This window comes from Pungitius pungitius, chromosome 1 (genome assembly GCF_949316345.1).
Source record: "Pungitius pungitius chromosome 1, fPunPun2.1, whole genome shotgun sequence".
Taxonomy (NCBI): domain Eukaryota; kingdom Metazoa; phylum Chordata; class Actinopteri; order Perciformes; family Gasterosteidae; genus Pungitius; species Pungitius pungitius.
This window is the reverse complement of record NC_084900.1, coordinates 21,577,464-21,600,249: the sequence shown is the minus strand read 5'-3', so window position 1 is coordinate 21,600,249 and position 22,786 is coordinate 21,577,464. Positions and strand designations below refer to the sequence as shown.

At 43.6% G+C, this 22,786-nt stretch overlaps 2 protein-coding genes across 2 annotated transcripts; both read right to left on the bottom strand.

The window, feature by feature from the left end:
• Nucleotides 1–12,444: 12,444 nt before the first annotated feature.
• Nucleotides 12,445–14,947, bottom strand: LOC119222484 (keratin, type I cytoskeletal 18-like). The gene is made up of 7 exons (XM_037479194.2): nucleotides 14,487–14,947; nucleotides 14,131–14,213; nucleotides 13,898–14,054; nucleotides 13,506–13,670; nucleotides 13,285–13,410; nucleotides 12,954–13,177; nucleotides 12,445–12,606 (listed from the first exon to the last, which is right to left on the bottom strand). Exons 1-7 carry the CDS (start codon nucleotides 14,880–14,882, stop codon nucleotides 12,483–12,485), a joined length of 1,275 nt encoding a protein of 424 aa, XP_037335091.2. The 5' UTR covers nucleotides 14,883–14,947; the 3' UTR covers nucleotides 12,445–12,482.
• A 1,739-nt stretch (nucleotides 14,948–16,686) lies between these two features.
• Nucleotides 16,687–21,599, bottom strand: krt18a.1 (keratin 18a, tandem duplicate 1). Its single transcript, XM_037479193.2, has 7 exons — nucleotides 21,051–21,599; nucleotides 19,398–19,480; nucleotides 18,967–19,123; nucleotides 18,051–18,215; nucleotides 17,842–17,967; nucleotides 17,414–17,634; nucleotides 16,687–17,310 (listed from the first exon to the last, which is right to left on the bottom strand). The coding sequence occupies exons 1-7, from the start codon at nucleotides 21,486–21,488 to the stop codon at nucleotides 17,196–17,198; spliced, it is 1,305 nt and encodes a 434-aa protein (XP_037335090.2). The 5' UTR covers nucleotides 21,489–21,599; the 3' UTR covers nucleotides 16,687–17,195.
• Nucleotides 21,600–22,786: the final 1,187 nt, after the last annotated feature.

The following is a 22,786-nucleotide window of genomic DNA, read 5'->3' as shown; positions in this document are numbered from 1 at the left end:
TACCAATTTGGGGATTTAAAGGGAGGTTTCCTTTAATGTGCTGACTGGTTTGAAAAGAAATGAGTCCAGGATTATCCAGTCCAGTGACGTGATGTGGTAATACCTGTAGCATAATAACAAAAAAAAACACAAGCAGCCAAATAAAGGTCAAAGAGTCAGCCAAAGATTTAAGTGGCTCTTCACCCTTAAACTGTTGTTGAAGTAAGCACAGCAAACAGAAAGAAAATCCAGTAAAGACTCATATTTAAGGGAGAAAATAAGAATGTAGAAAATAGAAAATAGCATAACATTTTCCAACAATTGGGAGCTGATTTGAATGGAACAATTCAATTGTTAGAACTTGGGGGAAAATAATCTACTGAGTAACAGACGTCTCTTTCCCAATCAAAGCTAATGGGAAAAATCATTTTTTGTTCCTTATTTTTTGTTGGTGACTTGAACAAAAAGAGGTGCGATCCTCCGTCACTAAGCATCGGAAGCAAAAGTTGAAATGACATTGCTGCCATATCCATTTCCCATTTGGAGTCACATGTTTTACGTCAGACGCGGGCCGAACACAGTGTTATTCCTTTCACACTCTCCCCGGTAGGAAGCTGCACTCTCCCGTCTGCTCTTATAAGGAAGGTTTTGTTGTTCACTAAATTAAGCGCCGGCAAGGATGAGAAGATCTGCGGGTATGCAGCGATGAGGCCAACCCTCCAGAGGCCTTGTTGAAGTCAGAACAAAACATTAAAGGGGTCAATCGAGTGAGCTTACATGACTAAAGAAAGAAAGGAAAAAAAAAGATTCCTTTAAAAGGAGATCACAACAGTAGTCCCCACCTTACATAGTCCTTTATGTGTCCAGAAGCACAAAGGGGGCTCCAAACCCCACAGGAAGACCATAGCGCTATTTAGCTTGCTTGCGTAACAACAGTGTTTGAGCCAAGATTAAAAAAATGTATGCTGTGATCAAGCTGTCTGCTGCGATTCAAGTGAATTTCCTCACTCCCCTTTCAAGTTTCTCCTCAATACTCAGTGTTGTGCGGTTGGGTTTGAGGCCGAGGAGGCACTGACTCTTCCAAAGCTCACACGCGCCCCCTCTAGTGAGGCCCAGCTACTGGCTGCCTCCCCTCCTGCTTTTTCACTTGTTATGTCACATCAGCTAGACCAGGGGTGCCCACACATTGTTGCTCATTACCTTACTTAGATGACTTGCACGGATCGATTGCACGGTTGCTTTTGAATGAAATTAAATGTGTCCGTTAGTAAGAAAGGATTGCTAATTGCTAATTAGCATCACGTGACATGACAGGTTTTTTTTTCAGCAATGGCAGGTGATCTACTGGCACTGCCTTGGTGAACGACCGGTCAATCGACCTATTGGGCACCACTGAGCTTGATTGATATGTTACAAACATACGTGAAATACATGACCTAGGAATGTGAGGATATACAATAAATGTTTGTACAAAGACTACATTAGTGACCTACAGAAAGATCAATTTCACATGCTCGAGTTGACCACAAACAAATGAGCAACTCAACCCGGTTTGTAAGGGGTTGTGCAAATGTTGAATGATTGGAATCCTTCAACATTTCATGGTGACAGGAGCACTGCCTCCTCTGACTGCACGTCACTGTCATTACTGGAAGGACTTGATGGCACCAGTGTGAGAGGGCATTGGCCGGAGGAGAAGATTAGCGCCTGGATTTTGGCGTAACCAACTTTGTACTTTGTGTGCTCGGGCTACATTACTGTATAGTTGTCATGTGGAAATGTTTGCCAGGACCAAAAGAATAATCCATTTGCGCATTCCCAGCGCTGTAACAGGTCAAATAGTTAATGAGTACCCGCATTGTGTTTAAGCGGACCGGAAGGTCTGGCTTTTATCTGCATTCAAAGGTCACAGCTTCACATGTGTGTTTGCATAAAAGCACAAACGCTGCATCCTTCCCGCTTTCCTTGTTTATCGCTGTACTTACTAGTGTCCCCCCCTACCGTGTAGCATTTTGCAACAGTCCAAGACAAGAAAGGCCCGGTTCCCTGTAACAGCCTTTTTTGGTCATATCCCAGTGATCCGAAGGGCCAAATAAGCCAGCTACAAGGAGTCTGTGGACTCAGCACTGAGATGCATTACTGCTGCTTGACCTATCACCGGCCACATTCATTGGCCTGCACTGGGTGTCTAAGAAGGGGCCGTTTCGGAGATGTGGATCGAGGACATAGTTATGACCCTGGAGAGTAAATTAAAATTAATAAAACCTCAGGGAGAGGCATTCTAAGAATTTAATTTGCTTTGTTATGTCTGAATAGGATGTGCTTCTCCACAGGGGGGAGTGAAGGGATACTCTTCACTGGTCCATCACGTATTTCAGAAATGACACGTCGGAAAGAAGTGTGCGTGGCCCTGGAGCCCTCCTGCACATCACGTACAGTTTGTGGCACTTCCTGTTAGTCATCGCTAAAAGTTGCTCCCTCGGGCATGGCTCTTCCAGTGGGGAGGATGTGCTTGAGAGTGGACATTTACCGCTAGATGTTAATGTTTGACCAGGGCCGTTGGTTTGTGTGTGTGGGGAGCCAAGAAGCTCTCTTGGATGTCTGGTCCGCGGAGGACTGTGACGGTTTAGTTGGGGCTTCGCATCTTTGTGATGTCACAAGGCAGGGGTTGCGGTGATGACAGACACTGGCTGGCTTCTGTTAACACTGTAGGTGGAACACCATGCACCATTGGATTCAAATCCGCACACAACAGAGAGAATTAGTGACACACATGCACTAAACTGCACAAACCTACTCATATAATATTCAGGATTAATTTGGCAATGCATGTCATTTGCAAATACTATGTTTTCTATGGTCATTTGATCTGATCAAAAAATAAAATAGCGATTGTTGTTATAGTGAGAGCCTACACTACATCAGTAAAGTAATGCAGCAGGTCTCCAGGGAAACGAGCGGATATGGCAACGGATGGCTGCCTAGCTAGCTAGTTATCCAGTCCTTAGCTAGTTATCGAGTTATCTATTCCATCCGTTATCGAGTTATCTATTCCATCCGTTATCGAGTTATCTATTCCATTGCATAGCTAGTTATATAGTCTTTAGCTAGCTAGCTAGTCATCTAGTCCTTAGCTAGTTAGCTATTTATCCAGTCCTTAGCTAGTTAGCTAGTTATCTATTCCATAGCTAGTTAGCTAGTTACCTAGTCCTTCTCTGCTCCTTCTCTGGATTGACAGGGAGCAAATGTCCTTTCTACTCCGACACTATTTCTATGCCTGCAGTAAACATTTTGCCTTTGTTGTGTTGTCGCTGTGTTACCATGGCAGCCGAGTAAACACAGAGCAACAGAATCCCTGCGTCTCCATAACCTTTGCCCTGCAACTGTTTAACCAGCAGCAAATAAGATGAATCGCTTCCTGTTTTCTCTCTCGTCTTTCAGCTTGTTACATTACATTACATGTCATTTAGCTGACTGATTAATCCAAAGCGACCTACAAAAGTTTGTTCTCACATAGGCTATAGACATACCCATTACTGTGTTCTAGTAGAACAACCTACTCTTAAATCTCTTTAAAAACTGTTCCTTATGTTTGTTATATTTTGTCAACTTTTTTTCTCTGCACTGGTGCTGTGGCTCCAAATAGGTCAGTCCACCATTTTAGTCCAGACCGAATTGTCTCAACAGCTAGTGATGGATTGGCCAGACATATGTGCACACATCCATAGTCCCTTGACTCCACTATGAGTTTATCAACTGTGGTTTAAAGCGAAAAGGCTAGCGACTAGCGAGTGGATTGCTCCGACCGGGTTTTCTAGAAACCTGCAGGCTCGAGAACCAAAACAAAGAACTGGTAATAAACTCTGAATTTGGAAATTGAATCTTGGTTTCAATAATCAAGCAACCAAGTACTTACAATTATATTGTATATTCGTAAAATACATTTTTACAAGTTACAGTATTTATCTTTGGATCCAATATGATGAAGAAAACAGTTCTCTAACCTGTTCATGAGTCTGACCTAACAGTTCTCTAAGCCAGTAGATCACCTGCCATTGCCAGTTTTTAGAACAATAGGTTCCCTCTCAGGGAACTCGAGCTGCGTAAAAACGCTGTGGGAACGCCTCTGTGTGACCGCCTCTGCGTGACCGCGTCATGAAGCACGTGTGAAATCTAACCAATGGCGAGCTGGTACGTCATAGGCGGGCGACGCCAGGACCAGGACGCTATAAAGGGACCCGAAAGGCAAGACCATTCATCTCTGAATGGCCGAATCAAGTGCCACGGGCAGGCCGGGAGTATGGCATAGACATGCAGCGTCTCGTTCCCTTCAGGGAACTAAGATTACATTCGTAACCGGAGACGTTCCCTCTCAGGGAACTCGAGCTGCGTAAAAAACGCTGTGGGAACGCCAATACCCACTCCGCCATATGAGCAAGTGACCGTGGTGTGAAGTTAAGACGCACACTCAGAGCTTGTATAGCACCTCTAGCTGAGAGTACCTGTGCTCCAGGCGTAGAGTTAAGGTCTAGACGGTAAAATCTCACGAACGCGTGGGGAGAGGACCGCCATGCAAACGTTGTGCAGCGATACTTTTCCCGACAAAAGAGCTTTAGAAGCCGCCATACCCCTGGTAGAATGGGCCCGGACAGCCAAAGGTGCGGGCTGGCCGGCCGATTCATAAGCAAGTGTGATGGCCTCAACCACCCACTTGCTCATCCTCTGCTTAGACACCGGGCCCCCAGTATTGGGTGGCCCGAAGCACACAAACAACTGTTCGGAGAGCCTACACAGGGCAGTCCTGCGGACATAGAGGTCTAGGGCTCTGACTGGGCAGCGGAGGTTGAGCTTTGCCTGGTCCGACGTCAAGAACGAGGGAGGACAGAATGCCTGCAGCACAATAGCCCCGACCGTAGTGGACGGGACCTTAGTATGTAGCCAGGGAAAGGTAGTAAGAACGCCTTCACCATACCGGGTGCAAATTCCAAGCATGATGGGGCCACCGAGAGGGCTTGCATATCTCCAACTCTTTTGAGGGAAGAAATAGCAAGCAGGAAGAGGGTCTTAAGAGCCACATACTTCACTGCGACCTCTCCCATGGGCTCGAAGGGAGCGCCGGAGAGACCCTCTAGTACGATCGGGTCCCTTTATAGCGTCCTGGTCCTGGCGTCGCCCGCCTATGACGTACCAGATCGCCATTGGTTAGATTTCACACCTGCTTCATGACGTGGTCACGCAGAGGCGTTCCCACAGTGTTTTTACGCAGCGTCTCGTTCCCTTCAGGGAACTAAGTGTCACGGTTTGGTTCTGCTTCCTGTCTTTTGTTGTAGTTTTCATGTCTCTTGTGTCCCTGGGTTAGCTTCACTTCCTGCCTTGTCCTGTGATTGCCTGATTGCTTCCACCTGTGTCCAATCACCTGCACCTCCCTTGTGTATTTAAGCCCCGTGTGCCTGTTGTCCCTTGTCGCGTCATTGTCAATGTCTAGTCGTCGTTGGTGCACGTCCTTTGGCTTTTGTTTGATTTTGTGGTGAATAAAGAGCACCTTCTGGAAACTCCTGCGTTTGAGTCCTGCCTGCCTTCAACCTGCACCCCCGCTACCTGACACTAAGGTTACATTCGTAACCGGAGACGTTACTTGATTGGTCAATTTGTGCATACATTCAATTATTTAGTCTTATCCATGCAAAACTATTGTGACAAATGCGGAGGACAGAATGGGGCCGAATACGACACACCTTTCAACTGATCAATCACTTCCCATAATAAACTGCATTCTAAGTTACGTTTGCAGGAAAGTCAATCATTTTTAGGAGATTAGGCTGAACATAAATATATGAACAAAGAAGTTGGCAACTACATGATTCCCCTTATTCCCCTGTTCCTTTGAATACTCCATTTTCATTGCTAACCATAAAGAGATGTCCCAGTACAGTTTAGTTCCAAAAGTCACACCACTTGTGTTCCTCCCTTTTACTTCTGCCTCATTTCAAGATTATGTTACACTGGCTTTTTGTATAGCACCTCTAGCTGTGAAAATTAAGCCTGTGCCTGTACGTGTCTTTGAAATGTGTATGTCTTTCTGGCCTTGCTTCCCCCCTCGTGGACAAGTCGAGTTGCAAAGGTTGGAATGACCCTCGGTCATTCCAACCTTTGCAACTCTTTATGTGCATACGCTCCCTTCCTATGATGGAAGTTCCTTGTGTCAAAAAAGAATTCTTCCAAACCAGAAAAAAATCTGTGATTTGAGCTCCCTCTCTAACACCATCCTGCAGTAAGTGGATTAACACAGGTTTGATGAAGCTAAGTAATAAGGAAAAAACAAAGTACAAAGTGCTGTCCTAGTAATAAAAACATTGTTTAATTAATTACAATTTTCCAACCACACTTTTTAGTGTCCTCTGTTGTGTATCGTGTAAAACAAAATGTTTCAATATTTTAGAACATATCAGAGAGCATCAAGGTTGTAGGCACAAATCTTTTTTGAATAAAGGTCGTAGTACAGCATTGTCCCAACTTACTGTATATTTAAGGGTACTCTTGAACTTTGCTATGAAGTCAAATTAGATAATCTCGATGTGCCGTTGGAGCCTGTGAAAAAAACATTATTGAATTTATGTTTGTGCTTACAACCAATTGACAGTATTGACCGTTTCAAAACAATGAATAGGAGAGATCCAAGGGAGAAGATGATAGAAACACAAGGATTTTTCTTCCATGGGTAAAAGTCTGTAGCAGTGTTTCCATTCAAGTGTCAAGCTAATTCATTAGGCAAGGACGCCTTGCATGGACTCCTTTGGAGAATGCTGAAAAAATGATTGTGAAACTTTGACCGAGGATACGGTGATACATACGCAATGTGTCACTCACACTGCAGAAAACGCCAGGCCACCCTGGTCTTTTACTAATGTGAAGGGGAGGCGTGATTGGGGTCTGTAGTCATTGAGGAGACGTTTATAGTCCCTTCTTGCCACTGCAAATGATTTCCCACCTTTTACTTTATTCAAGTTGCTCAGTTTTCATTTTGTTGAAGGAAAAATACATCGTAAACGGTTTATTTGCAGCCGTTTTGTATGCTAATTAATTTAGCAATGGTCTACTTAATATAGCAATAGCAAATAAAGTGTAAATAATAGAAGCAATTAAAAAAAAGATTTCTAGGCAGTAGGCTGTGGGAGATGAATGAGTAAAACTCACAACTTTAACACTGAATACTGGGCTTTGAGTCCCGTGGGAAGCCTTCTTTTATTCGAACTTGACTTCTTATTTTCTTTTCCTTTTCTGATCATTACAATTTTCAGTTATCTTTTTAAGGAACACAAAAGAAATATACATATCACCACAGTAGGCAACATATGAACATTCAATTATTTAATTTGTGCCTTGGTTGGATGCAATTGTCTAGGGACACATTGGCCCCTGTTTCTGCCACTTGTTTATCCCGTACAGATGCAAATAGTATTGTTGGCAGTTCCTTAGTCCTTTTTGTCCTTTATCTATCTGTTTTTACCTTGTATCGGAACTTCACTGTCCTATACCTCAGAACTGAGCGGCACACAGACTGTACTTCCACTAATCATTTACCCTTTGCTCTGGAATGTTAGCTACATTGAAAGAAAAGCTCAAGGTTAGTGAAACTGCTTTGGACAACGAGAAATCCAGAAAATCGACTTGTATGAAAGGGAAGCAAGAATCGATGCTGCTGTTTCACAAAGACGAAACATTTCACTCGTTGATTTCTTCATGGCCTATTTTATCTGCAGCGGTAGTTTCAGGCTGGGTTCATTGCCCCACTGTATTTTTAGCACAGCTACAGCCGGTAATCATCTCGCTCCTCATGCAACCTTCTGGACACCAAGTTCTTTTTCCGATAATTTCCGCAGAAAACCAGACAAATGAGTCATTCAGTTTGGGTTTGGATTTCCATCTCTCTCTCTTTCTCTCCTTGCCCACTCTACTGGACTGGAAAATGAAAATGTGCAGGGAGAGACCGGTATTTGGATGGCACACGGCCCAGTTCTGTTCTTAATTTGCCTCATGCACCTCCTCCTCCTCTTCCTCCTCCTCCTTATCTCATTCTCTCCCACACTACTTTCACTTTCAACCTTTACCCCCCACTTTAACCTCTCCACTGCCCTGGACCTCCACCCCTCCTACTGACATTAGTAGCTCAAAATACTCAGCAACAATTCTGGCAACTGTAAAAAATAAATCTTTTTTACCAATCCATCACATCCTGCGAGGTTGCGACATGCCAAAGATGTCATTTTGGTGAGTCAAGATAATTAAGTTGCCACCGTTTAGTTTGATTGCAGCTTTTGATTGGAATCAACCAGAGTGAATCTCCTGTAGCTTTATTTAGTCAGTTGTCTTTCCACTGCCTCCATTTCTTTGTGCCAACTTTACCCTTATTTCATTCCGCCCTTCGGTTTGGGTGACCCACACGCCTCTCAAGCTTTTCCTCAGATACGCAAACACACAGACCACACCCGTCTCCATCCACCCACGGCTCCACCCCCCACCCTCTTTGGTTCCCAGTGGGAGGAGGCCCAGGCCAGTTGGGAGCACTGGTCTGACTCATGGCTGACACACCTAACAGATGTCTGGAGTAGAGGGGAACAAAAAGAATGTGTGTTCATGGGCAACAGAGAGAGTGAGAGTTGATTCGTGGTTTATCTATGCTCAGCCTGTAAAATGAAATGGTGGCCTGTGATCCAGTTGTTAATTAGTTGCTCTACTCCAGCTCAAACTACAGTTATGATAGCTGCTGATAAACCTTAAAGGCCTCCTTCCGTTAACATTAGAAAAAAACAAACACATTCTGAGTTGAGGAATGCTCATGCAAGAGTTGGTACGTGGACTTAAACAAGTTTTTTTTTTGGGGGGGGCAACATGTATTTGTATCATGTATTTTATATGTATGCTTCCGCATAGGAAGGAACACATGGGCGGTGAGATTCATATGAGACCATGTCGAAGATTTCTCCCCTTTGTTTAAGCCATTTGTGCATTGTCTTATCCTCTGAAGACAGACACAGGACTTTCACCCAGTAGTCTGCTGTTCTTGTCCTGTATGAAACCAAGTCAACATTAACTTACTTTCATTTAGCTGTTTATGGAACAAATTGACCGATTTTTATAAAAAACACAAACTTGTTCCTAATATAATGAAGTACAGTTTTCTTTCACAAAATAAGTAGACCTATGCTCTAATGCCTTTTTGACAAGCGAGACTAAGTATGTAAAACTTTCACTCTGTTGCTGACAAGTCCATAACTGGAGTGGTACCAAGAGCGTCCTAGCAGCCGGTTTTAATGGCGTGGTTTAATTCTTTGGTGATTAATGACAAAGCAAAGCGAATCCTCAGAGAGGCCCCCTCTCTCCGTATAGGGAGAAAGGTATAGTTGAGAAAGTTCTCTGTGGGGCCTGAGGAATCACTGGCACTATCCAGAGACAGGGGTCCTCTCTGCCACCTCATCTCCCTTTGTTTCTACTCTTTCCCTGGAAGTCCCTCTCTCTCTGGTCTTGTCCGCCCAGCCTCATTTGTGGCTGAAAGGGGACACACAACCAAAGTGCAACAAAGATTCAGAGTGTTAGAGAAGACAGCTTTACGATTCCAACCTCAATAACTCACAGCAAGATTGACATAGGGAGCTACAAACACACATACACCACCCCCCCACACACACACATACTTACACACACATACACTTTACACATAAGCCCTTGGGAAACTGGGGTAAATTAGGAAACTTTGACTGCATTTGGGAAACCAGTCTTTAAGCGGATATGGAAGAATGATTCATCAGGCTGCCGGTGGAATGTTGCAATTAAATCTTTCAAGAATAAAACATGACATTGTTACGATAAATAGTGGATTGATTGATTGAGTAAAACTGTTCAAAAATATCTTAGCCAATTACCAAAGTCTGTTACTCCCTACAACATGTGATTAAGTTATGCAGCTATTCGTCCAAGTCCAAAAGGGGTTGTGTCGGACGGGAACCAGACGGACTAATGGGAATGTAAATAAACAAAAAGCAGGACTGCTTGAACAAGGCATGGGAAGAGGGGCCTTTTGCTTCCTTCCTTGCTGAAGAACTGCAAGTCACAATGTGAAATTCTCAGATGCTGGAAGAATTTCCCGGACACACAGCAGACTTGGGTGTGTTTGAGTGTGGGGGGGTTATGTCAGGAGGTCTGACACTCATCGGTGTTTATGTGTATGGCTGGGATGTCAGTGAACTGTAAAATAATATAATAAATATTAGCTTTTATATTTCTGAAACAATTTTAAGAACATTTGAAAAACATACAAACAGGTTTAGGGTTTAATGGTGTTGCTTCTGGTAAGTACTGTGTCTAGTTTCAATGCTAAACTAAATAAACTGATGGCTGTTGCTTCCCATCCAACTCTCGACAAAGAAGCAAATACATGCCCAATAACCACCAGATAGCCATTACATCCATGTCCATCTATGGAAGTAAATCTGTGCCATCGGGGGTTGAAATAAAAAGTTGATTGAATTTCTAGCACTGAATATTTATGCATTGAAATTATGTACCTGAATGTTTTTCAACATTAAAACACCGCAAAAAAATTCAACCTAAAAAAAAAAACTGTTGAAATATTCGAAATGGAGGCTACAATATTCAACCGCAAAAAATTCAACCTTGGCACACCAATATGCGGAGGCTACAATATTCAACCCAAATAAATTCAACCTTGGCACACCAACATCCGGGACACTAAGGTAGAGCAATCGATTCTAGATTCAAGATCAGTAGCGTGCGTCAAGCTGAAGGAGCGAGCACCCAAAACACCTTCGGCTTCGGATTGTATCCATGTCCAATAATAACGGGACTTTAACTCTTCTTCATGTCATCAGTGTGGTTTGTGTCTGTAAGATTCCGTAATAGACAGCTGACATTTGTACATTAACAGACTGTGTTGGACATGAACTAAGCGGAAGTTAAACGAGAGCGTACAGCCGCTCACAATACGCCTCTTCTTCTAGTTTTGAATTCATTTAATGATGCTGAGATCCTTCGACAAGCTGTTAGGAGTGATTGGCGGAGTTTTGAAAACCAGGAACGCGCTTGAAGAGGCAGATGAGCCGCTGTATCGTAGTGGGGGGTGGGGGGCAGCGGCTTTAACGGAGCGCGCAGACGCATAAACCCGACAGGACATGCAGGAATAACCGCAGTAGCGTCGGTGGAAGGATCCTTTTTCTGAGCGGCACAAGCCGATCTCAGTTGGGTATTAAGCGACATTCAAAGTCCACGTAACGTTAAATGAGTCTTCATGACCATGGGTAAACTTTATTGAGGATCTGGCACAACACAGCGACCTGCAAGTAGCGCAGAGTCTTACATAAAGGGATGTACGTCTTAATGCGAGGCTTTAGAATTTATCTCAAAGGGATCCTGTATTTGCTCGTAAAGTCTGAAACGAGAACCCATTTTTCAGTGACGGTGTTACGTGCCTACTGGTTTTTGAACTACTGGTTTGGCTACGGGTGCGTGTTTGTTTTCCCCCGGTGTTACGTGCCTACTGGTTTTTGAACCTACTGGTTTGGCTACGGGTGCGTGTTTGTTTCCCCCCGGCAGGCAGGTGTTGTCTGCCTCCGTCACTTGAGTCGTCACACATTTGCAAACATATTGTTCTGAAAATGTTCAAAAATGCATCCCATATCCATTGCAGCGATTACGATTGTATAAGTGAGCACTACGTCACTGCCACGTATGAAGAAATACATAAAAGAACATTTATTAAAAGTCCGCCACAACCGGGATTCGAACCGTGTCGCGCAAAATAACTTAGTGCCACAGAGCGGCTGTGCTACCCACTCGGCCAACCGAGCTTGATCGATTTCAGTTGATTTGTATATTTTAATAGAGTTGTATATCGTCAGTGGCAAGCAAACGTTTTGGTTTAGGGTGAACATTATATGTTCTTTTATGTATTTCTTCATACGTTGCCACACTGATGGCATGAAGAAGAGTTAAAGTCCCGTTATTATTGGACATGGATACAATCCGAAGCCGAAGGTGTTTTGGGTGCTCGCTCCTTCAGCTTGACGCACGCTACTGATCTTGAATCTAGAATCGATTGCTCTTCCTTAGTGTCCCGGATGTTGATGTGCCAAGGTTGAATTTATTTGGGTTGAATATTGTAGCCTCCGCATATTGGTGTGCCAAGGTTGAATTTTTTGCGGTTGAATATTGTAGCCTCCATTTCGAATATTTCAACATTTTTTTTTTTTAGGTTGAATTTTTTTGCGGTGTTTTAATGTTGAAAAACATTCAGGTACATAATTTCAATGCATAAATATTCAGTGCTAGAAATTCAATCAACTTTTTATTTCAACCCCCGATGGCACAGATTTACTTCCATATCCATCCATCAGTCCATTACATGCAATGATTGTCTATTTAATACTTAAAAACAGTCTGGGACAATAGTACTCTTTCTTTTGTTTATTTTATTTTTGCTTCTGTATTTACTAACTAACAATTTCACTGGATTGGACATCCTTGCTCTCTGACACCACTTTGCCATCCACCAGAGTCTGAGTGACCGTCACCACTTTGGTCTGGACCTTCTTTGAATCAACTGCATTCAGTAGACTGTGAACAAAACAGCAAAATCAATCCAAAGTTTATATGTAAAAAAAACAAAAACTAAACATAGCGTTCTTGTAATTATATCATTCATTTGGCATCAAATATACACTTTAATGTTTCTGGTATGTCCATATGAAGTTTAGCATTTGAAATTAGAGCCCTGGGTCTAATGACTGGGTCGGATGAACTGCTAATTTACATATCAGAGTTGCTTCGCGTTTGCATGAAGCTAATTTGAATAGAAAATTTGCCTCCCCGAGATGACACAAACTGTAATATCTGTCTGCAGAGCAATGCATGTGTGGCTTTCAGCAAAGATGTGAACATGCATTTATCCTCCTCATACTCACGTAAAGTCGGCCTCGCCGCCCAGCAGCCTCCTGTACTCGATGATCTCTTCCTCCAGTTTCACCTTGATGTTGAGCAGGTGCTCGTACTCCCGTTTGTTGTGCTGGATGTTGGTGCGGATGCGAGTGAGCTCCTCCTGCAGCCTCAGGGTGATGACGTTGTACTTCTCGATCTCAGTGTTGTTGCGCATTTCAATGTCGCGAAGTGTGGCCTTCATGGATTTTTTCTATCAAGAGGCAGAGGTATTGCAGTAGAGGCACCGGAAGACTTGTCTGGGCTTTCTTTAGAAGAGTTGTTTGAAAACACTGATACACTGAGCACAAATGTTCTTACCAGACTAAGCTGGGACTGCATTTCAATCTCCAGTGCTTGATACCTCTTCTTAGTATCTGATAACCCAGTGGTGGCTTCCTTCAGAGCCATTGAACTCTCAGTCACTTGGACCTGCACTTCTGTGATCTGGGCAGAAGATAAAATACTAACAGTGCATAGGATAGGTACCTGACAAATATAGTTAGTTTACCCAAAGAAAAATCTTGGCATTGACAATTTACCTGAGAATCATGCCATATTTTGAGCTCATCCTGGTTCTGCAGAGCTATCTTCTCATACTTGGCCCTCATCTCCTCCATGATCTTGGCCAGGTCCTGTCCTTTAGGAGCGTCAACATCCACACGGACGCCGACCTGGGTGACCTGGGCATGCAATTCCTCAACATCCTGTTGAGGGGGGAAATGGTCAGGGAGTGATTTCCTGAAAAAGCCTAGTGGGTTACCCGGTGCAAGGAGGTTAAGGCACAAAGCGGATTGCCATAATTATTAATAATCATCATTAAAAGTAATCATGGGCTGGTATTGGGATTATTTTTGTCCTTGAATTAGGTTTCCATCATTTGGTGTAATGCAGTGGTCGGCTACACAAATCATCTCTAACCAGTGTCCCTCACCATCTTGTGGTTCTTCTTCAGAATGATCAACTCTTCCTTCCGAGACTCAATGTCGCTCTCCAGGTGCAGGCGAATAAGGTTGGTGTCGTCAAGAATTTTCCTCAGTCTGGCCACATCGGCCTCCACTGTCTGACGCATGGAAATCTCGTACTGCATCCTGACAAATCAAGCTGCACATTAAATGCATTCATGCTGGATGGAAAGCTTGTTTGATTTTGGATGAAAACACTCACTTCATCCTCAAGTCATCGGAAGCCAGGCTTGCGTTGTCGAGAGAAAGGGCAAGATGGGCATTGCCCATGATCATGTCAAATATCTGGAAGAAATTCGATTGAAATTAAATTGATTGGGAAAGCCTGTAAAAATACAACAATTAACTGCAGTGACAAACTCTCCTCCCACAAGTCTTTTTAATGAGTGGCAAACAGTAACTTTCATAATATGCATATTAAATATCCTCCTTTGACAGCATGCATAAAACCACAAAGGGGGTTATCGCTTATGTGGTAAAGTAGAATACAAAGAAACGATTTTGCTTTTGCTTAGTGATTCGAAACACTTGTGATTAAAGATTTACTGATGGACTCACCTTGGCCCTCAAGTCGATGATGGTTGCGTTGTACTTACTTAAGTCCTTCCCCTCTAAGGGGCCTCTCTTCTCTATGGTCTCCCTGATCTTGATCTCCAGACTGCCATTGGCCTTCTCCAGACTCCTCACCGTCTCCAGGTAGCTGGCCAGCCGGTCGTTAAGGAGCTGCATGGTGACCTTTGCGTTTGTGAAGACCGGGGTTCCAGAGGGGGATTCAGAGGACTGGTAGTCATACCCACCCCCGAACTGCTTGTACGCCGTGGAGATCTTGGTCCCATGGCCGCCTGCCCCTCCGCTGACACTGTAGGCGCCGTAGGTCTTGCCCATATGAGGGTGTTTGTAAATGTATGCAGCATGGTTCTTTGCCGCAGCCTGTCGTCTAAACATGAAATCCATCGCGAAGAAGTGTGTTGATCAATTAGAAGGAGAAGCTGTCTGTCCTTGAGCAAAGGCGTCCAGGGGCTGAGCCTGAAGCGTGCAGGTCTTATATATCCAATATCCTGTCCTGCCACTCCTCTCCTATCTATAAAACATGTGTACCTTTAACCGTATAGCTTAGACTTTGTCCCTAAAACACCCATCTTGAACTGACATTTTCATATCAATTTGTCTAGGTAATAAACTGTATCTTTGGTATATGTATCTGTGACATCAACAGCACCTTAAACAGTTGAAGCTGACCATGCTAAAAACTAATCTTATTATCAGCCAGTTCCATGAAAAGATTAATCAATATGTAATATATTATCTGTGTCTCATATTTAAGCTATATTTTTCCTCTGTCCCATAGAGCTCTATTGTTGTCCAAAAACTCTTAAAAACCCATTAGTAAGAGACACTGGGTAACGTGTTCCCCTATTGTGACAGTTTTTTCTATTTAATGCACAATTTTAATTGTAATAGTGATGTTGTAAATACTGACATTATAGAAAATGTCTTAACTGCTTGTCTTTGCTCCACTTACGTGCCAAAGATAGCAAAATTCCTATCAATCAACTTATAAATTCATTGCTGTGTCCTCTCTCAGGCTTCATCTTAAGAAATTATGCAATTCCGTTCTTCAATTGGCACAAGTCTTTGGAAAGTTGTTTCTATAAAAATCAGTACAGCCATCAGAGCATGTTTCAGACATTTCCGCATGTTAAAATATTCCCCCATCAAAGTAAAGTGTTGAAGTTAACTTAAAAAACTACAGTGCTCAGCTGTTTTACTGGTAAATGGTAAATGGACGACTGTGGGTGAGTGGGGAGCGCCGTCCCCTTCCAATCAGAGGGTTGGTGGTCTGATCCCAGGCCTGGCTAACCTACATGTTGATGTGTCCTTGGTAAAGATACTTAACCCCAGCATTACTCCTCTAGCTGTGACTACAGTGTGTGAATGTTAGTTACAGATGGTCAGGTGCCACTGCGTATGGTAGGTCCTATCATTAGTGTATGAATGGGTGTGAATGGGTGAAAAATGTCATGTAGTGTTGAAGTGCTTTAAGTGGTTCAGAAGACTAGAAAAGGGCTGTACAAGTCCAGTTACTATCTTGTCTTTGAAAAACATTATGCATTAAAGTAATTCATTTTTAGACCTTCTGTGTTGAAGTCATAGACATGTTAGGGAGGTTAAAAAGTATTGAGTAACTACTTTTTAAAATGTAACAATTGTTGACAATAAGGCAAATATAGAACTGCGCTGGTCTGATTTAATTGACTGGGTAACATTGAAACATAATTTCCAGAAAGAGTAACAGCAGTAATAAATAAGGCCTATAAAGTGTGTTTGCAGCGGTTAATGACAGCATGAGAATGTATTGCTTAATCCTTTCAAGTTGTTACGCCAACAATTGTCCCATCCATCTCTACAATACTCATCATACATGAACTCTAGGGCCAAATACTTTTGAAGTTGAGTTTGAAGTCTTGAAATAATCGTCTTTAGCTTCTGTACTGTGACGCATCCATGACAAATGTTTGAGCCGTGTGTAATATTTAACGTACAATGGTTTCCCCCATTTTAAAGTTTAGTCCCCTGCCAAGATTCAGTGTTTAACACAATTTGTTCTGTTGGGAGTAAAAGTTTTATTAATTTCTGTCACTTCTGCATTGATTTTGTAAAATGTATTTGCTTAAAAGACATGATCACATAATCCGATTTGTCTTACATAACTCATTTTTACTTTCAAACAACAACATCATGTTCACACATCATGCGATTCTATTTCTTAAATGGATTTTATTGATATGTAGGAACGTCACAGTGTAACAGGCGGACAACTTGACAGAAAGAAAACCAAAGATGATGACATGTAAAGCCGGTTTTGGATTAATTTGCTCTTTTATTACTTCGGAATATTCAACCACATTAGTTTTGCTTTTGGAGAAAGAAGAAAAGCATCACAGTTCCCCAGTTTTTATCTTTTGTTAAACATCTTCTGGTAAGTATATCCCAAAGATGATAAAATGATGACTCAGATGATGACATGTAAAGCGGGTAGGTACATAAACTAATAAATACATCATGATGAAATAAATAAATGATGATGCAGTTTTCTTCTGATCCAGTTTCATTTCATCGGCCTGTGGAACAGCTGTAAGCTCGAGAAGTTGAAAGAAATCTAAGCGACAGCGGTTAGTGCTATGAGACTAAGAAGAAAGGAGATCAATGCCGGCCAATCATATGTTGGCGTCAGGATGCGGTGACAGTGATTGATGCTTCCGGGGTTCAGAGGTTCTTGGTTTCTGTGCTGGAAGACACCACCTTGCCGTCAACCACGGTCTGCGTGACGGTCATCACTTTGGTCTTCACTGTCTTCTGGTTCTCCAGAGCGTCCTGGAGCCTGAACGGAAAACATTGAGAACCTTTAGACTGATTTGTTCATTTGCCTTTGGTCACATTGGTTTTGACAGCTCTGTCATGATTGTTTTCATGCATCTACGTACGAGAAGTCTTCCCCGTCCAGCAGCCGCCTGTATTGGGCGATCTCAGCCTCCAGCTTCATCTTGAGGTTGAGCAGGCTCTGGTACTCCTGCGTCTGCTGCTGGATGCTGTTGCGCAGCTGCGTGAGCTCGGCCTCTAGACCCAGGAGGATGGTGTTCAGTGCCTCGATCTCCATGTTGTAACGCATCTCTGTGTCCCTCAGCGTGCCCTCCAGGGAGGATTTCTGAGAGAATGAGCAAGGGCAAAGGAGAGTAGGCATCAAAGGGATTCACAGTGAACACAGCTCGCTGAAGACAGCTTCATAGCGAGGGGTCACTCAAGTGTGAAGCGTGTGACAACACAGTGGATTCAAGAGCCTGAGAGTGCTGAGTAGGCCTGTCGCTGCGTGCTTTGGGGTAAATGAAGTGTGCCCTGACTGAGGGCTGCTCACCATGCTCCTCTGTGACTCCAGCTCGATCTCCATGGTCTGAAGCTGTCTGCGCAGGTCGTTGACCTCTGTCTGGGCTCCCTTCAGGGCCTCTGTGTTCTGGCTGACTTGGGTCTGCACTTCCGTTATCTGATATAAGGGTTGATTAAAGTCAGATTTTAGGAAAACAAACTGCGACTTTGCAGACGATAGTTCCCTTGTTAATTGTTTACCTGAGATTCATGCCATTTTTTCAGTTCTTCCTGGTTCTGCAGAGCCGTCTTCTCGTACTTGGCCCTTATATCATTCATGATCTGAGCCAGGTCCTGTCCTTTAGGGGCATCGACATCCACGCGGACTCCTGACTGGGCGATCTGGTTACGGAGCTCCATGACTTCCTACAGAAATAAATATGGATAGAGGAGTTGATTTAGTTACATCTGTTGACAACTTCACCTATACGCAAAGTGTTTATAATACGTACATAACGTAGCTTATTTATTTATGTTAGATCACATGTTTAATGTAGCTTGTCTGCTGTTACTCTGTCATGTCTATATCATAGACTATTTAACTATGATACATGTGTTACTTCATGTTACTCCGTTAATTACTATGCTGCTTACCTTTTATATTTTACTATGCTACACATATAACGAGATTGCATTCAAGTGCACCCTGCAACAAGTTTAGGACTTCAAACGGTAATGATGTCATTCAGGATTAGGGAGAGGCAAGCAAATATTTAGTCAAGCCTTCTGAAAGGCGTGGCCGCTTCCTGAAATGATGTCCGGAGGCCTTTTAAATGCGGCTTCTGTTTGGATTCAATTTAACTTGTTGAAAGCAGCACTTATCAATATCAACAAAAGAATGAATACATAAGTGTTAGCTGTTCGTATTCATTGTGATCATTTTGGGGGAGGGGCTTTGGAATAATGCTTGAAGAGACGGGCTGTCAACTTTTTCATTTGGTGACCTTTCAAAGTAGTTCAGCTGCTTTCATTGGAAACGACTTGGCCATACTGCGCTGCTTTGTTGAGGGCTGAATAATACGTCTTGCATAACCTTGCTAATTACCAAAGATTTCCAACCCTATCTTTAAAGTTGCGCCACATTTGGTATTCGGATGGTTTTTCCCATGATACTCACATTTTCATGGTTCTTCTTGAGGTGTATGAGCTCCTCCTTCAGGGTCTCGATCTCGCTCTCTAGGTTCATGCGGCTCATGTTGGTGTCGTCGATGAGCTTTCTCAGACCCACGATGTCAGCCTCCACCGACTGGCGGATGGCCAGCTCGGACTCGAATCTATGTCAGGGCAGGGAGGGGTCGGTCAAAGCCTGGTACATTCCCTTTGTGACTGAATAACCTAATCACCAAAGCTACTCAGTGTATCCGCAGCTGGGATCTCTCCTGGTTTAAATGTATGTGGTACCTATTTGCTCAGCATACAATATCTAGCACAGCTGCGTGGCATTTAATTAACAAACAACAGAAAGGGCTCCACCGGCAGTGAGGCCAAGGGCATCAGTTGCGATGAGCTGTCTGTTTTTGTGCTTTACAGTCGGCGGGTGGAACTTACTTCACCCTGAAGTCATCGGCCGCCAGGCGAGCATTGTCGATGTTGAGAATCAGGCGGGCGTTGTCGGTGGTGGCGTCAAACACCTGGGGCATGGTGGACAAAAGAGAAGGGATTTCAGGTTTGCAGCCAAAGAAGCATTTTGATATTAACTGAGAAACAAATACACTTCAATAAAAGCTTTTGTTCAAGAACTAGCTTTAATGTGACCTCGCATTTTTACTTTTTATTTGTCATTTTAGTTTATGTATTATTTATTTGTATGAATCTTATTTCAGAGTATTTTTTTATCCTATCAATTGGTTTTCTTGTTTTGTCTATTTTACTGTTTTCTTCAGTTTGTCTTGCTTTGTTGGGCCTCAATTTTGAGCTTTCCTTTGTTCTATTGCCTCGCTTTGTCCGTCAAAGCACTTTGTAAACTGTTTTTGTAAATGAAATTTGGTATTACTTTGTTGATGGTCTCTATTGAGATGAGTGTATAGTTTTTGACTGAGATGAATGAGTGCCAAAGCTGGTCAAATGAGGAAAAACCAGATGGTTGCAGTATTTGCTTTAGCTGTCACACTACGGTAGATAAGGTGATCCGATGTCTTCCAGGGACAAAGTCCACGAGCCAATCGGTGGCTGCCAGGCAGCAACTCTCTCGGCCGTGGTACAAGATCCATCTTGTCAACAGGCAGGTGATTTGCATGTGGTGGTTGATGGCCGTTGTGTGTGTGCACCCGTGTGTGATCATGTGAAAGCCTGTGTGTGTTTGTGTTTGCATTGCAAGTTGACAGTGCGTTCTGTGCACTTTTTGTGTATTCTCCAATGTGGGCAGAGGGTCCCCATTTGAGCGATTTTTGCATTTGGCCAAAAAAGAAAAAAAGATGTGGAAACTTTGATTTCACTTTACTCCATTTTGTCTATGTCGTTATTTTTGTAAGGGGTGGTTTGAGGTTGACTTAATGTTCTCCCACAAGGAAAAAATATTTAGTGGTTGCTCCACTAGAATGTTTTATTTAAAAACTGCACTTTCAGTTAAAAAAACCTTTGTGCGTATTTGGGGCGCGACAGGTAAGTGTGAAGTAAATGATCAAAACAATTAATCATAAAACAAATCTAAGAACAACTCCCACTTGGACAAATCAATTTTCATTAAGTGACTTTTGCTCCCTCCCTTCCCTTATCACCTTCTGTTGAATGTATACACAGTAGCAGTGACTGTCTACAACGCCATTGTCCAACCAACAACACACCTGGGTTTGTGTTGTGCTAAACAAAGCGGAAACAGGGCGTTGAAAGTCATTTATGAGGGGCCCCTTTAAGTCCCTGAACTCTGTTGTATTTCTCACTGCTTTCCTGTTTGTCTGAACCTCCCACGCCCCCCGTCCCCCATCCCCCTGGTGTTCCAACATTCCTGCACCATACTGTTTCCGGCCCCACCCTACGCCCCTTGACCCCGCCGGAGTGTCCGGGCCCTGTGCCAAGCAGTACGGTTGGAGTTTGGTGTAGGTCGGTGGGAACACAACCTTGGTAAACACCACCATGACACAATTATGCTCAGCCCTACTTACATCCTTTCAAAATTCATTCATTAAATTGCCTCCCTCTGTTTGACTCTTGACAAATCTACACATGCTCTAAGCCTCCCGTCTGCTCCCCCCGCCCCCTCACCTTCTTCCTCAGGTCGTCCAGGACAACCTGGTATTTGCTGTAGTCCCGGAAGTCGGGCCCACTCTTCTCCATGGCCTCCTTGATCTTGATCTCCAGCTTGTGGTTGGCCTGCTCCAGGCTCCTCACCGTCTCCAGGTAGCTAGCCAGCCGGTCGTTCAGGTTCTGCATGGCAAACTTCTCGTTGCCCATGATGTCGCCGCTGTTGCCGCTCACCTGCATGCTGCTGGAGAAGCCCCCGGCCCCGGAGCCCGCCGACCCCATGCCGGCCCCCAGCCCGCTGCGGACGGTGGATGAGATGCTGATGCGAGACCCGCCGGCCCCACCGTGGATGCTGGAGGCCCTGTAGACCGGGCCAGAGGTGCGCTGGAAGGACATGGCGGGAGCACTGCTGCCGGTAGAGGAGCGCACGGAGTAAGTGCTTTGCCTGGAAGTTTTCATTGTGGCTGCAGAGTGTGGGACTCAGAGAGAGAGGTTGTGAGTGAGAGAGGGAACGAGAGCTGCTGGGCAGGCAGAGACGGGGGCTCACAGAAAGAAGGCTGGAGGAGAGTGAAAGCTGTTACACTATTTAAACCTTTTGGGCCCTCAGGTCCGCCCCTAGGAACACTCCCCCTCACCCTGAGTCACCTCCCTTTTTTTCCAGCGGCCTAAACCGCGGAACTGCTCTGCTCATAGCATGCCTTTGTCCTTCATAAGCTTACAGGAGCCCAATTCTGAGCACTCAATGTAACTTAAACTTAAATAACTTAAAAGAATATAAATAAAAAAATGAAACAAAATGAATGGTGAGTATTACTAGGATATTACTAATCTGAAAGTAAAATCCCAAAACGCAATTTAATCTATTTCAGCAATTCCCGCCCCCCCCTGCCCCCCCAAAAAAACAATACATTTTTGGGTTTTTTTTGGACAACAATAGAGTTGTGTGACAAGGAATCTAAAATTATGTTAGGACACAGCAGATGGCAGATCTCTCCCTGATCCCCCTCCGTCCAGCACTCAGACATGTTTCACAGCAGATTCATAATCCATGCACTGGCTCTGGCATCAGTGCATGCAATGGGACCGGAGATACGCCATGGTAAAATGTTTTTTTAAAACACACTGACTGACTGCAAGTACGGGAGGACCACAAGCATGCGGCTACAAAAGAGCAATAAGATTAAGACTGATGTGTCCAGCAACACGCAAGATTAACCAAGGACAGATACACACACACACACACACACACACACACACACACACATACACAAAAACCGAATCCTTCGGTTGAGATTGTAATTGTTTGAAGGATAAATTCATTTTCAGTTTTAGTTTCATAAGGGCAATGGCTTTTGATAAAAAGAACAGCAGCCACAGTCTTTGAACGATGTGACTTGGGTATGAAGCTATACTGGGGAGGAATTTGTTACATATGTGCAAGGTATCCCGCAATCAAATGTTTCAAATTGTGTCACCCACATTAGACTCATCCAAACACGTCGCCGGTTGCGTTGTACCTTAAAAACCTAATTACTTCTGGAGAATGTTTTGCAATCGGCTCAGTATGTAACCGCAAAGGGTTTCATCATCATCATCTTAAATCACTCTGGGAGGGTGAGATCAGGGCATGTCGGAGGAGTGAGACAACTCCTAGAACTTATACAGTAAGTTCTTCGGAAATAAACCATTTGTTGATACACATTGTGGAAATGTAAACGACTGACCTCTTTTAATGCATTAATGGCTTATCCCAGTAT